The sequence below is a fragment of the Poecilia mexicana genome, unplaced genomic scaffold (assembly GCF_051168715.1).
Source record: "Poecilia mexicana isolate PSO_F unplaced genomic scaffold, ASM5116871v1 scaffold_11, whole genome shotgun sequence".
NCBI classification, from domain to species: domain Eukaryota; kingdom Metazoa; phylum Chordata; class Actinopteri; order Cyprinodontiformes; family Poeciliidae; genus Poecilia; species Poecilia mexicana.
The window spans coordinates 22978192-22990784 of NW_028263380.1; the positions used below are offsets into that span (position 1 = coordinate 22978192).

General features: G+C 37.0%; 1 protein-coding gene across 2 annotated transcripts in view; it reads right to left on the bottom strand.

Moving 5' to 3' along the window:
- The window catches only part of col14a1b (collagen, type XIV, alpha 1b), a 146795-nt gene that overhangs the window by 39560 nt on the left and 94642 nt on the right, over window positions 1-12593 (bottom strand). For both annotated transcript variants that reach the window (XM_088010427.1, XM_088010428.1), the window contains exons 26-33: window positions 9102-9241; window positions 7023-7146; window positions 4719-4862; window positions 4069-4233; window positions 3915-3953; window positions 1591-1729; window positions 1292-1434; window positions 627-736 (exon numbers count right to left, since the gene is read on the bottom strand). In XM_088010427.1, coding sequence (XP_087866553.1) covers window positions 627-736; window positions 1292-1434; window positions 1591-1729; window positions 3915-3953; window positions 4069-4233; window positions 4719-4862; window positions 7023-7146; window positions 9102-9241 — 1004 coding nt within the window. The remainder of the gene's footprint in view (window positions 1-626; window positions 737-1291; window positions 1435-1590; window positions 1730-3914; window positions 3954-4068; window positions 4234-4718; window positions 4863-7022; window positions 7147-9101; window positions 9242-12593) is intronic.

Sequence of the window (12593 nt, forward strand, 5' to 3'; positions counted from 1 at the left end):
GGGCGTGACTCAACTGAAGTCAGCCTGTTGGGACACCAGCCACTGTAACGCTGCTCAGAAAAAAAACTGGGGTAAAAATAGAACAAGGCAGGAGCGAGAGACGGCAAGAAAACGAAGCTGAACTGTGCAAATCAATAAGCTGATAATCCAGACAGTTGGGCTAAAAAAAACAAAAAAACAAAAAAAAACTGAAATAAGATGGTGATACAGCTGTCAGCCAATCAGTCACAGCAGGTTAATGAGTTACCTAGAGATGGACCTGTCTGTCTGTCTGTCTGTCACGGCCAACAAGCAGTTTGAAGCCACTTTATTTTGTACTTAACATGTGGCACGTGTTTCTTTCTGGTATTCTCTGAAATACATGCAGTAAATTTAGTCCTTCAATGCAGGCGGATGTTTTGTTGGTTCTGAAGCATCAGTTTGCTTCTTGCTTTTGCAGAAATGTTCACTATGACTCAGCATCGTAGTCTGTACTCTCTTTGCCAAGTCAGGCTTTCGTAGGTGACTTACCCTGCAGGTGAAAAATGTAAACGCTACATTTTGTATGCATCAGAACATCCTGACGGTCAGTGCAAAGGGAATCAGGTATTAAAAAAACAAAAACAAAGGCATAATGGCATTCTGACCTTGTGAAAGCTTCCGAAGAAGAGTTTTTTGATTTCTGGACCTTCAAATGTGACAGTCTGAAAATCTCCCCTGTAGTCGTTGTTGAAGAATGTCAGAGTTTTTCCTCCATCTGCAGGGAAATACACAAACGTGTGTAAATAGGATGCAAAAAAGCACATGCATTAAAATGTATGTTTATTATGTTATATTCAAGCATTTGTGAAAAATGTTAAGCTTTTTGTCTGTCGCTTTCACTCAGAAAATTGACGAGAGGTATAGGCCACATGTACATGCAGCCAGGACTGAATTAAAGCTGAAATAATAAAACAATAATGTCTCATTTTGTTTAACATTTTTCTCTGTATTGACTCCTCCATGCGTAATAGTATCAACTTAAATCGTTTGTCTTATTTAATTGCACAGATGTTATTGAACCAGTTGTACTCATGGTTCTCACTGTTGTGACATTCAAGTCAATATAACAGATCTAAATTGAATTCCCACCTCTCCACCTTGGTGCTAGGAGTTGCTATGCAACAGTTAGCTTTCTACAAGTGTGACGCTTGTTAGGATGAAAAAGTTCTTGTGCTGACTGGTAAGGCTCTCATGGTTGTATCACATTTTCTATCAACAGAAACGTTTCTATTAAGCGAATGGCATTTAAACGTAAACTTGTTCTACGTACTGTCCAGGATGACTCCGGTCAGCGGATCGTTGTTCTTATTGAGGATCTCCCAGATAGCAAAGGGCTCCTCCGGCGTGTCAGGCAGCACTCTGAACAGCAGGGTGATGGTGTAGTCGGAGGGAAGCCCCTCAGGATGGATAAACCTGTGAGTCAGAACAACAGATGCAACTGAGACATTATCTTGAGGTTCTGTTGACTAAAACGTCCAAGTTGTGCTTTGCATTCCTAAAGGTCATCACCTCTCACTTCAACGAACGTTATACGTCATCCTATCTGTGCAGCTTATCGAGTCGTCATACCTGGTTGGCTGTGCCATCAGAGCGTTGCTGTGCAGGTGGAAACAGGGAAAGGCATTGAAGGTGCCAGGTACCATGGAAACACCAGAGATGCTGTTGTACTTATTTTCAACAAGTCCAAACAGCTCCATCATACGGAAACCTGCAGACAGGTGGTGGGGATGAGATCTTGTTAACATCAAAGGAAATTAGGCCAGAGGACCGAAGAAGATTCAAGAATAGTTATCTCAGACAGCTTAGCTCACTTTAAAAGATAGATACAGTTATAAACCAAGTATTAACCTTTTTTTCTGTCTGCTGCAGATCATCTGCTCATCTATCTCATAAATTACTAAGTCCTTCTCTCTCTTACTAAGTGCTTATTCTCCTGCACTAAAGCATAAATGAACCGATTTGATCTTCTTCTCTCTCTCCTTCCTAGCAGCTCTGTATTCACCACCTTTTGTCCAGTGAACCTTTTATCTCTCATCTGTACAAGTTCAAACCATCTTAGATTTACCTCTAATTGCTAAACTCATTTCTATTTCTACTTGATCTGTTTGATCCAGTCCAATAAAAAGCCTCTCATTTCCAGCTCATCTTGAACACCTTCTCTTTAACTCTTGCAGTTTCTGTCACAAATCATCCCAGACATTTGTTCCCATCCATTCTTCAAGTACTTCCACTTCTCCAGCTTCAGCACCTCTCTACTCCTTGCCACTGTCCTGTTTCACCTCTCTTAATTTAAACGTAACCTGTCCTGCTTCTATTTACTCTAATCATTTCTCTTCTCCCCAGAGCATACCTCCACCTCTCCAGAGTTTTGTATTTTCTCCCTACTCTCGCAAAGAGTCATGAAGTTGTCTCCAAACATTGTGATCTATAAGGATTCCTGCCTGACTTCATCTGTAAACCCGTCCGTCACTACTGCAAACAAAAGAAGGGGCTAAGCACTGATCCTTCACACTTCGGCAGCTGTCTGTTACAAATCATTCCTGACATTTATCTTCATTTACTCTACTTGTCCACTTTCAAGTTTTCAGCTTGCATCTTAACTGTCCCATTTCTCTCAGTGGTTTACATATGTATAACTTCTTGGTTCCATCTACAGCATTCTTCTACCATTCCAGACGTCTTTTCACCAGCTACCTATTCTCACTGCAGATCACAATGTTGCCTGTAAACCTCCTAATCTATAAGTACTCCTGCCTGACCATCCCTCCATTATCTTTCACTGGGACTCCTCCAGGACAATCACAAGGCTTTCCCAGGACATTCGAAAAAAATTGATTGCATATCCCAGATATCCTGGGTCTTCCTCTGGGTCTCCTCCTGGTGGAACGTGCCCAGAACATCTGACCAGAGAGGAATCCTACCCAGATGCCCGAGCCACCTCGTCTGGCTCCTCTAGATGTGGAGGAGTAGTGTTTGTATCATTGTAGACACCACACCAATCTGACTAATAAACTCTAACTCCATTTTTCCAAAATTCCTGAACAAGACCCGTTCCAGGTCTGCTCTCCGTCTGTCAAGAAGAAGTACCAAACTCTTCAACTCTTGTGGGACTTCTTCTACACACTTCACCACTGTTTTGTTGTCTCTGCACAAGCAAATGGTAAACTACTGAGATAATATAGGGCTTTTATGATCACACCATCACTCAAAGCACTTTACACTAATGCCCTTCATGCTCAAAACCTCTCACACATCAATCACTCATATGCAGACTGTTAGGAATAACACTTTCACAGCTCCAACACTGTGAAAGTGTTAGGCCAGAAACAAACCCATAACTTTCAGACTGCAAGGAAACCACTCCACTCACTGAGCCACAGTTGACGTTCTCTAAACCTCTCTGCCACATTTGACTCATTCAGTAACCCAGTTCTTCCCTCTGTGCCTTGTTCTCTAAATTTAAGAAAACAGTGCAAGTCTTTTCTGTCTCTACATTTCTCCATAAAGCCTTTCAATACACACATCACATCCTTACTGCTCTTCTTCTGCTCAACACCGCTCTCCCACTAAGAGATCATCACCTCACTTCTAAAACTAGCTTCAACAACTCTTTCCCATATCTTCATGCAATGACTCAGCTGCATTATTCCTCAGTGGTTATTTTGTAACACAGACAAGCCAATTTCACATGCTGAGATGTAAAAATAATAATTTGAAAAAAAAAAGATTTCCTTGGAATGGGGACACAGAGCTCTATTTAAGTTAGTTTCTTAATAGTCGTTATTTTTGCACAAACAATAAGAAATTACATTCACTTGTCTTTTAGTACATTGTAAGCAGTTACATTTCCACATGTAACGTGTTGGGGTAAAGAGGTATTCTTTAACATTTACCTGGGGTTGTGCTGCCACTCATTGGTATAGATGGACAAGCTGTTAAAGACAAAAACAAAGAAGAAACAAACCCCCCAAAAAACTATCAGCACAGTATTGAAGAAATGTCACATGCTGTTTACCTAAAGGAAGTTGCACTCTAACTAAAACGTACTCGCGGTAGCGGCCTCGCACACAAAGGTCACCAGCTTCTCTTCGATCCTCTGAAAGGCGTCCAGGTCGTCCACGAAGAAGACGTGCCTGTCGCTCGGTTTACTGGCGATGCTCACCAACTCTCCATAGTCGGCATCAGCGAAGCCGATCGCAAACACAATGTAACCTTTACAAGGAGGGTGGAGAAGAGAAACAAACGCTTTGACTTCAGTATGGGATTCATACAAGTTGTCCTTTTATTAAACATTTATTAAACTGGTATGCTGGTAAAAAAATAATAATAATAAAAAAAAAAACTATTATTAAAACTATTATACCAAAAACTCTACCGCAGGGTATTTTCTAGACATTTCCTGATCATGACATGATAGTGTAGATGAAATGATTTAATATTGTACTAAAATGAAAACAATAGAAATACTGATTACTAAACAAAATCTCAGTTCCATATTTGCTTGTTGGAAGTTGTTATAAGTCCTGGAAAAGGTGTTCGCACACAAAAAAAAGTGTAAGAATACAATATTAAAAGTAAGTGTTGGACTGCAGGTTACTGACAGGCTCCTAATACCCCATTCAAAACAAAATAAAAACAAACAAACCAGAGTTTTAGCTTCATATATAACCTTTAAAATGAGAGAAATTGTTTCTGACCTGACATCTGCATCTCTTTGGAAACTTTATTGACATCATCCTGGGATCGGCCATCAGTCAGAACCACAAGGACGTTAGGGATTCCTCTCCTGACTCCTCCCTCAGCGGTGAAGATGTTTTCCTTCACATGCTGGATGGCTCGACCTGATTGAAAAGATGAAACCGTCAATTATTTCCAACAATCAAATCACAGAGCGGCAACCGATCTGCATAAAATGCTAAAAATCTGATTTTTTCATTTTTTTCCCTTTACTTTCCTTACAGGAGAGAACCTAGAAGTTTGAGAAAAAGCACAAATAATTAGTGTACCTTTTTTTTAGTGGGAGAAAAACGATCTCAAATCACAGAGTCTGTTTGGGTCTAAAAAGTCAATAGGAGAGCTGCGTGTGCGCAGAAAACAGGCTTTGATTCATTCTTCCCTGCAGGTTTATTCGCATTGTTGCTAAAACTATTTGTGCACTACAAAGCAGTGTTACATCAGAAAACAAAATCTGCATTACAAATTTAAATAAATTGCATGAAGATTGCAGATTATGGATCGGTGCTCCTGAACAAATTGCTGCCTTGGAGGGACCATCTCCCTGCCAGAAGTCAGATCAACCCTCCACACATGCCAATATTGCCCCGAGAGTTTAGGATTTTAATTTGGCGTCAGTTAAATTGCTATGTCTCAGATGTTTGTGGCAGTAACCTTTGAAGTTCGTGCTGCTGCACAGTTTCTGTGCTAGAAAAACACAAACAATCAATGAGTCACCACCGAAGTTTACTTCAAAAATGAAGCCGTTATTGACAGCATGATTGTAGGTTTTTCCACTTAATGATTAGTCTCAAAATTGGAACTTTTACTATGATGACAGGGGGTGATATGTGATGCATGACGCATCGATACAAATAAAAATTAAAAGAGACGCATCAGAGGGAAGTAGTGCCAAGGGACCATTTTATATTGTCACACACAGAAGCATGCAGCCTCTCAAGGTAACCTTAACAATGGCAACATCATCAAATCTCTCATGTGCAAAGTGTGGATAAGCACAAAAATCTCACACGGCTATTTCTGAGCAAAACTTCAGACGCATCAATAATGAACTGAGTTCGGAAATGTGTGGAGCCTCATGGCAAATTTATGACTGGCGTGCAGACTCTGGCTCATCCACAACACCTGGATGGCATCCGCAGGAGCCGTTAGGATGTGAATACAAATACGGCACGCACCAATGTGTGTGGACAGATGACTCACATGTGCAGAACATATATATTCATCTATTTGCATATTTAAATGAGGACATGTCCCTCATCTATACTTTATTCCACACTGATTGAAAGTGTGCTCAGAAATAATTTTATACATATATGATAGGTTGTATGTACACATTATTGGTGATGTAACATACAACATATTTCAGAGGGAAATCAATGGAAGTCTTTCAATATGAACCACTTGATGTCAAAAATTCACATAAAGTGAATTTTGAACATGAAAGTGTAGACATATTGGATATAATTTATTTTAATGATGTAAAAAACTGTACAAAACAACCCTAAGTAGAATAAAAAACTTAAATTCATGATGAAAATATGTTGCAAATTATTTAAGCTTTTGCAATGTGCATATATTTTTATATTTTGGTATTACCTCTTAAAACGCTACATTTTTTACTTATAATTGTCTCATTAATTCAGTTTGATACCTAATCAACTATAGGTACATCTTTAGGTTTTCTCAGAGGAATAATTATTCCCTTTAATATTTAAATCATTTAAATAAATTAAATGACACCAGAACGTCAAACAAATTCAGCCATCATATTTTCTACTTTTGGAAACCATTTCAATTGGAGTTTAGACTGAACGCATAACAACACTCTAAACTGTAGCACTCTGATTAAAACAGAAAATAAATTAATAAGTGGAGCATTATAGTGTGACATTACCAGCAGGGGAATTCCTTTACGGCAGCGATGCTCTAACAAATCTGCTCGCTGCGATCTCATTTCTACTTTGTAAACACTGATTAAAGACCATTACTGTTTCTTCTCTCCCACAGGCTTTCTTGCATTACACACACACACACACCTCTATGTAGTGTTAACACATTAAGAACAGGTTCATGTTCATGTTACAGCTAACTGAAATCACATACATGTGCATGCCCCTTAGTCAAGTGCTCAATATAAACCAAGATGTGAGGCCTGAGCGTGTAGATAATAGTGATAGTTGTGTTTAATTTGCAGCAGTTGCAGAAGTTGAAGGCAGTTATTTTGTCTCACACCAGCCCACCTTCTGTGTGTGCTTAGCCCTCACCTGTTTTAGTGTTTCCTCCCTTGTAGGAGATCTTGTTGATGGCATCAAGCAGACGCTCTTTGTTACCGTAGGAGTTCAGCTTGAACTCAGTCCGAGCGTCGTCACTGAACTGGGCGATGGCCACCTGCCGGGTCCGGGCATAATGTCAGTACAACTTCCAATAAGTTTCAACTCACATACAGTGTTAGGGTTTGGTCATTTCTAATTGCAAGGATGCAAAGGTTGACAAACTATCCTGTCAAAGACTTCATTTTTAATAGAAGTCAATCTCTGCAGAGAAATGCGCTGGAAAAGCTTATTCAAAATTATAGATGCAATATTGTGGAGATGTTTGAAGTTGGAAATCTCCCCCTCTCTCTTCAAAAATTCACTAATAAAAACTGCAGGGATTTAAAACACTATAATCCTAAAACTCATATGAAGTGAAGTGACACTAAAGTATTGTGGTTCATTCCTAAAAGGCACCACAGATCTAATCTGGTTGAAATGAGGTGCATTTTATTTTCAAAGAATCAAAAGAGGTACAAGAGAAAATGCTTAAAATTATTGGAATAAATGCAAAGGGAAAACTTGAAAATGTACAGGATAAACACAGTAGGAAGAAATCCATGAATAATAATTAGTAGAGGACCATATATCAATAAAGAATTGTAAAAAAATATATATTTTATATTATTTCCACTTTAAATGACACGATTTAGAAATACAACCTAAAGATTTTGGTAAAACCTTGATTTTAAAGTTAAACTGTGTCCTCTAGATTTATTGGTACCCCTCTTAAAGATATGAAAAATCAGTTGTATTCATTCTTAGGCTTTCAAAAGAAACTTGTGTACTTTCTCTTGAATCATATATTTTTTTGCCTTTTCCATGTTGAAAACTGGAAATGAAAAATGGGCCTGTCATACTCATTATTTATACTTCTAGTCAAAAAGCAGTTGTGGATTATTAACATCTGTCAAGATATTCTAACTTAATAAAGTATACAATGCTATAAAATGTTCTGATTTTGCTGAAAACAATTATTTTCTAAAAGTGGGACTTATAAATTAACAAAAACTCTAAAGGTTGAATTTTACCTAATTTTGAAAGAGGAAGTTATAATAGTGCTAAAAAATATGCATTTTCAAGGTTTTCTCACAACTTGGAGGATGATGGGTCAAGAAATGTTGACCCCAGTGCAGTTTCAGAATCTGGTTTTGTATTTTCAAAAAGGAACATCAACAAAAACATGATTAGTTGACCTTCATAGTCATCTGAATTTAACATATCGGAGCAAAATAAAGCTTGTTGAGAAAAATGGCAATACTGTAGACAATTTAGGCATTCAAATCATTCATTTTGTTGTTTTAGTTTTGTGTTTTTCTTTGCCAATTTCCATAATTTACAATGATTATGAATCCTTTTAATTATCTACAGATATTTTGCTTTGTTTTGTATAAGCCTTAAATAAGTCTATACGCCGTTCCCTAGAGGAAAATAAATATAATGTATGCAGTTTTGTGGGGGTCACACTGCAGTCATTACTGACACAATAGGCTGCTGATGAAAATCCTCTTCATTTGTTTCCCTCTCCTGAAATTATAGCGACGGGCAACAATTGCACCCAATGAGAAAACTGGGTGGAAGTTATTTCCTGAGGAAAACCAGATTTTTAGATCCAGTCCCTTATCAGCAATTTTGACTTGTTTCCAATGTCATGAACGAATTTTGGTACCTGTGGTTTGCTTCTTTCCTTTTGCATTTTGCTAAAGGAAATTTTCTCATTTGCAGATGATTTGCACTTTGCATGTCTGATTAAGCATAAATTTCCCAATTTGTCCTTCTGTTGCAGTATCTCTGCCCCTCGGATAAATACACAGGCAACAATTAATGAGACTAATTCAAATCTGTTTTCAAGCCTCTTTCTAATAATATGGAAGACTCAGACGCTGGAATGTGAATGGAATAAAACAGATACTAATTAAAAATTCATCTGGCAAAATGTTTAGAAAAAAAATGCTTTTATAGACTTTCACAAACTTTTTTTGTTTTCTTAAGGATTTTTGTTTTAGAATGATTTGGTCTCATCTGGGTTACCTGTGTGCCATCTGGGCCTATCCGATCCAGAGCTCCGACGGTGCTGTACAGGAAACGGATAATCTTCAGGAAGTTGTCGTCACCGATACTCCAGGAACCATCAACTAAAAAGACCAGGTCTGCTTTGGCTGCCTTACAAACTGGGAATAGGAAAAAAAAAAAGAAAAGGCAAAACATCCATTTTATTGTGGTTGTAGAGATTAAACATTTTTGGTCATAAATCTTCCCTCAAAAATAATAAATCCTGATAATATGCGTCAGTTAAGAGGTTTTGTTTATGTTGGGGGGGGGGGGGGGGAGAGACTGCTTCATGCATTTCCAGTAGTCCCTGAACGTCCTTCTAAAGATTGTTCAAACTGAATATTATAAATGCATTAAAATCATTCCATGTCCAATAATTTAACAATAACTAATTTAAGCAAGTAATTCTTCAGCATAAAGGCAGCTAATAGTAATGCATTAAATTCAAACTCTTCTTAGGCTTTATTTACTCAGAAACTGATCATTTAAATTCTCATTCCACTACTGAGAAATAAATGCAAAGCTCTAGTTGTCTTTTATTAGTTGGCATTTACATGTTTTCCAACTTGCTCTCGTTTCCCACTAATGCTGTTTGTTGGTGAAGTGAATTAACTGCTCCACTCATTCAGCTGCCTGTGTTTGTTTCTTGGCAGAATCTGCTCATGCCGATGCATTTTAGATGGGAACCAATTAATCTTTGCTTTATTCAGGTCAGGTCTGGTTCTGGTTCTGTTCCCCCTGGACAGCATCTCTCTTTTGTGAAAATTAATCAAGGCACTTCAGGTTCAGGAAGGGTTTTATTCCGTTTCTGTTCTGCATTCAGAAAACGGTTTGAAGTAATTTAACGGGGTCAGAGTTAAGGCTCTTCTTTATGTCAGCTATGTTGATCTGGGAGTGTCTTATAGATATGAATTATGAAAAGCACTTTATTCATGCCGGATGTGTAGGTGTTATCAAGAACTAATATAAAAAATATTAAAATAAATTTATATAACTAAGATATTTGTTGGACTTCATTATGCAGCTTTAAGATGAACATCCACAATCAAAACGCATGAGTTGGTATAAAATTATAACCCTGATATTTTAAACCCTGCTGTTATATATTTACAAACATTGCGTTAGTTATTAACAGCTAAAACAAGACGTCAACATTTCTTATGGATCTGCTAACAACTGCACTTCTGAGTCGCTAGCAGTTCATTGTTAAATGAACACCACTAATAGCCAAAGCCATAAAATTACAATTTTCGTTATTTAATATCCAACTTCTCAATTGTTATGCCAATTCCTACATATTTTCTTTATTATCATGGATATGTAAGAACTGAGAATAAAGTCAGAGATGCATATGAGATGGAGCTGAAGTGAGATGAGGTGTTTGGACCTGATTAATCGATAGTTTAACTCGTCCACAAAACATCTAATTTGTACCAAGAAAAGCCTCGGATGAAATTTTCTTTATCACATGATGAATGTCAGAATGAAATGCAGGAAATTAGGACACATATATACTTTGATTCAAGATGGAAGTCTAAAACAAAAGCAAACACGAGTAGCAGTACATGAATCAGGAAACTTGAAAGGAAACTAATGAGACAAAGGAGTATAGAAACATCACAGGAGATGATTAATGGACCAAGTGGAACAACTGCTATCCCATTTTTGTTACAAGAAACACAACCACATCCTGCAAAAGCACAGAAGTATAAAGAAGAATAAATCCTGATTTAATCAGACATGATGGAAATAAGTTTTGGTACAAGATGAAACAAGCTGCAATTGGCAGAACATTGATTCTAGCACAGCTTTAGCCATGCTCTTCTTGTACTACTAAATTAGGATTTTTGTTAAGGCAAAAGCAATCAATACTTTCTGGAGCTGGGAATATATGACAACATTTTAGATTAGAATCAGAAAAAAACATGAATCCGACTTTTTTCCAAATGTGCAAGATAATATGTGGAGTAATAACTGAGAAAGTGAAAGAGTCGAGACATAGAAAATGAAAATAAATGAAACTAAAACCAATTGTACCAAGGAAAATCAAAGCAAACTGTTTTTAAAGAACAAAAACTACCGCAAAAATATTAAAATGATTATGCTAGTGATGAACATGAATAAATCACATTTCTGGAAGCAGAAGTGGATCATCTGGGAAATGCAGAAAATATTTTTTATAGTTAAATTTACAAGGTCTGTAAGGATTTTGCATGGACTGAGAAAACTGTACATTCAAGAAGCAGTGAAAATGAGCTTTTCTTTAAACAAGCAGAAAACTAATTTATACAGAAATTAAATTGCTACCAGTCATTCATATTTTTCGGTCTGTATTTTTAATGACATTACTTTTTGGTAATTGCACCATTTTTAGAAGGCACAATGATATTTATTAGAGAATGGGGCTGCGTAAGCTAAAATTTTACGAGAGCGCAAACATGGCTGCTGCTGTGTTTCTTTTTCTCACCTCATTTATATAAAACTGCTAATGGCACACTGGAGATGAAAATGATGAGTGATTGATGACAGACGTGAGGAATGTGAATTATATGTTTGACAAAATTAAAAGCTATAAAATATAAAGACTCGCTGGGCCACATTCAAGGAATTATTTTCATCTCACGTCTGCAGCTATCGGTTATGCAACTTCCATTTAAGAACCCTGAAATCGACAATAATTATTTCAGATTGGGCTCCGTATTTTAAATACTGTAAATGTTGGAGCTTGTCAGAAGTGTGTGTATGTGTGCATGTATTGTATGTGTGTGTGTGTGGAGGAGGAAAAGAGCCTCTCTGTTCAAAACATACAGCATCAGTGCAGATTGAGATCAGACTGCTTCCACTTAAGCATACATCATACATCATACTAAAACTAACATTTTGCATTTTGATTGCTGTTCTCTGTGGCAATCTGTGGGTGAGTATGTCCCCCACTGTGAGAGAAAAACAGTCACTTAACAGTTCGCATGTCAAGATATATTAGTGAACAGAAAAATTACACATCACCTACAGATTTTTTACTTGATTTTTCTAACTGGTGTGTCTCTGAAAATAGAGTGTTGCAGGTGAGCCAAAAGAAAATGTTTTCATTCAAAAATAAAATTTTACTAAATTCAGCATTTCCATGTATGCTGCAATCTAGAAATTATATCCCCAAGTTTATTTTAGGAATTTAAATAATGTTAACGTGCATAAATACTTCAAAAAAAAAATTCAGAATTAATTAAAAATACTTAATTAATTGAAGAAATAAACCATAATGGTGTTTTATGAGTACATGAAAACGACATTATGTTTTTATGTTTGGCACAGAGAAGAGTGCTTTGCATAGAATTGTATTAATTTGGCAGCATTTTTGCGATGATGCTAAAAAAAAAAAAGGCATGACGACTAAAAATGATTTTTTATAAACAAGGCTTCTTTAAAAACACCTGACCTCTTAAACAAAACAACAGCACAGAACTTCATACG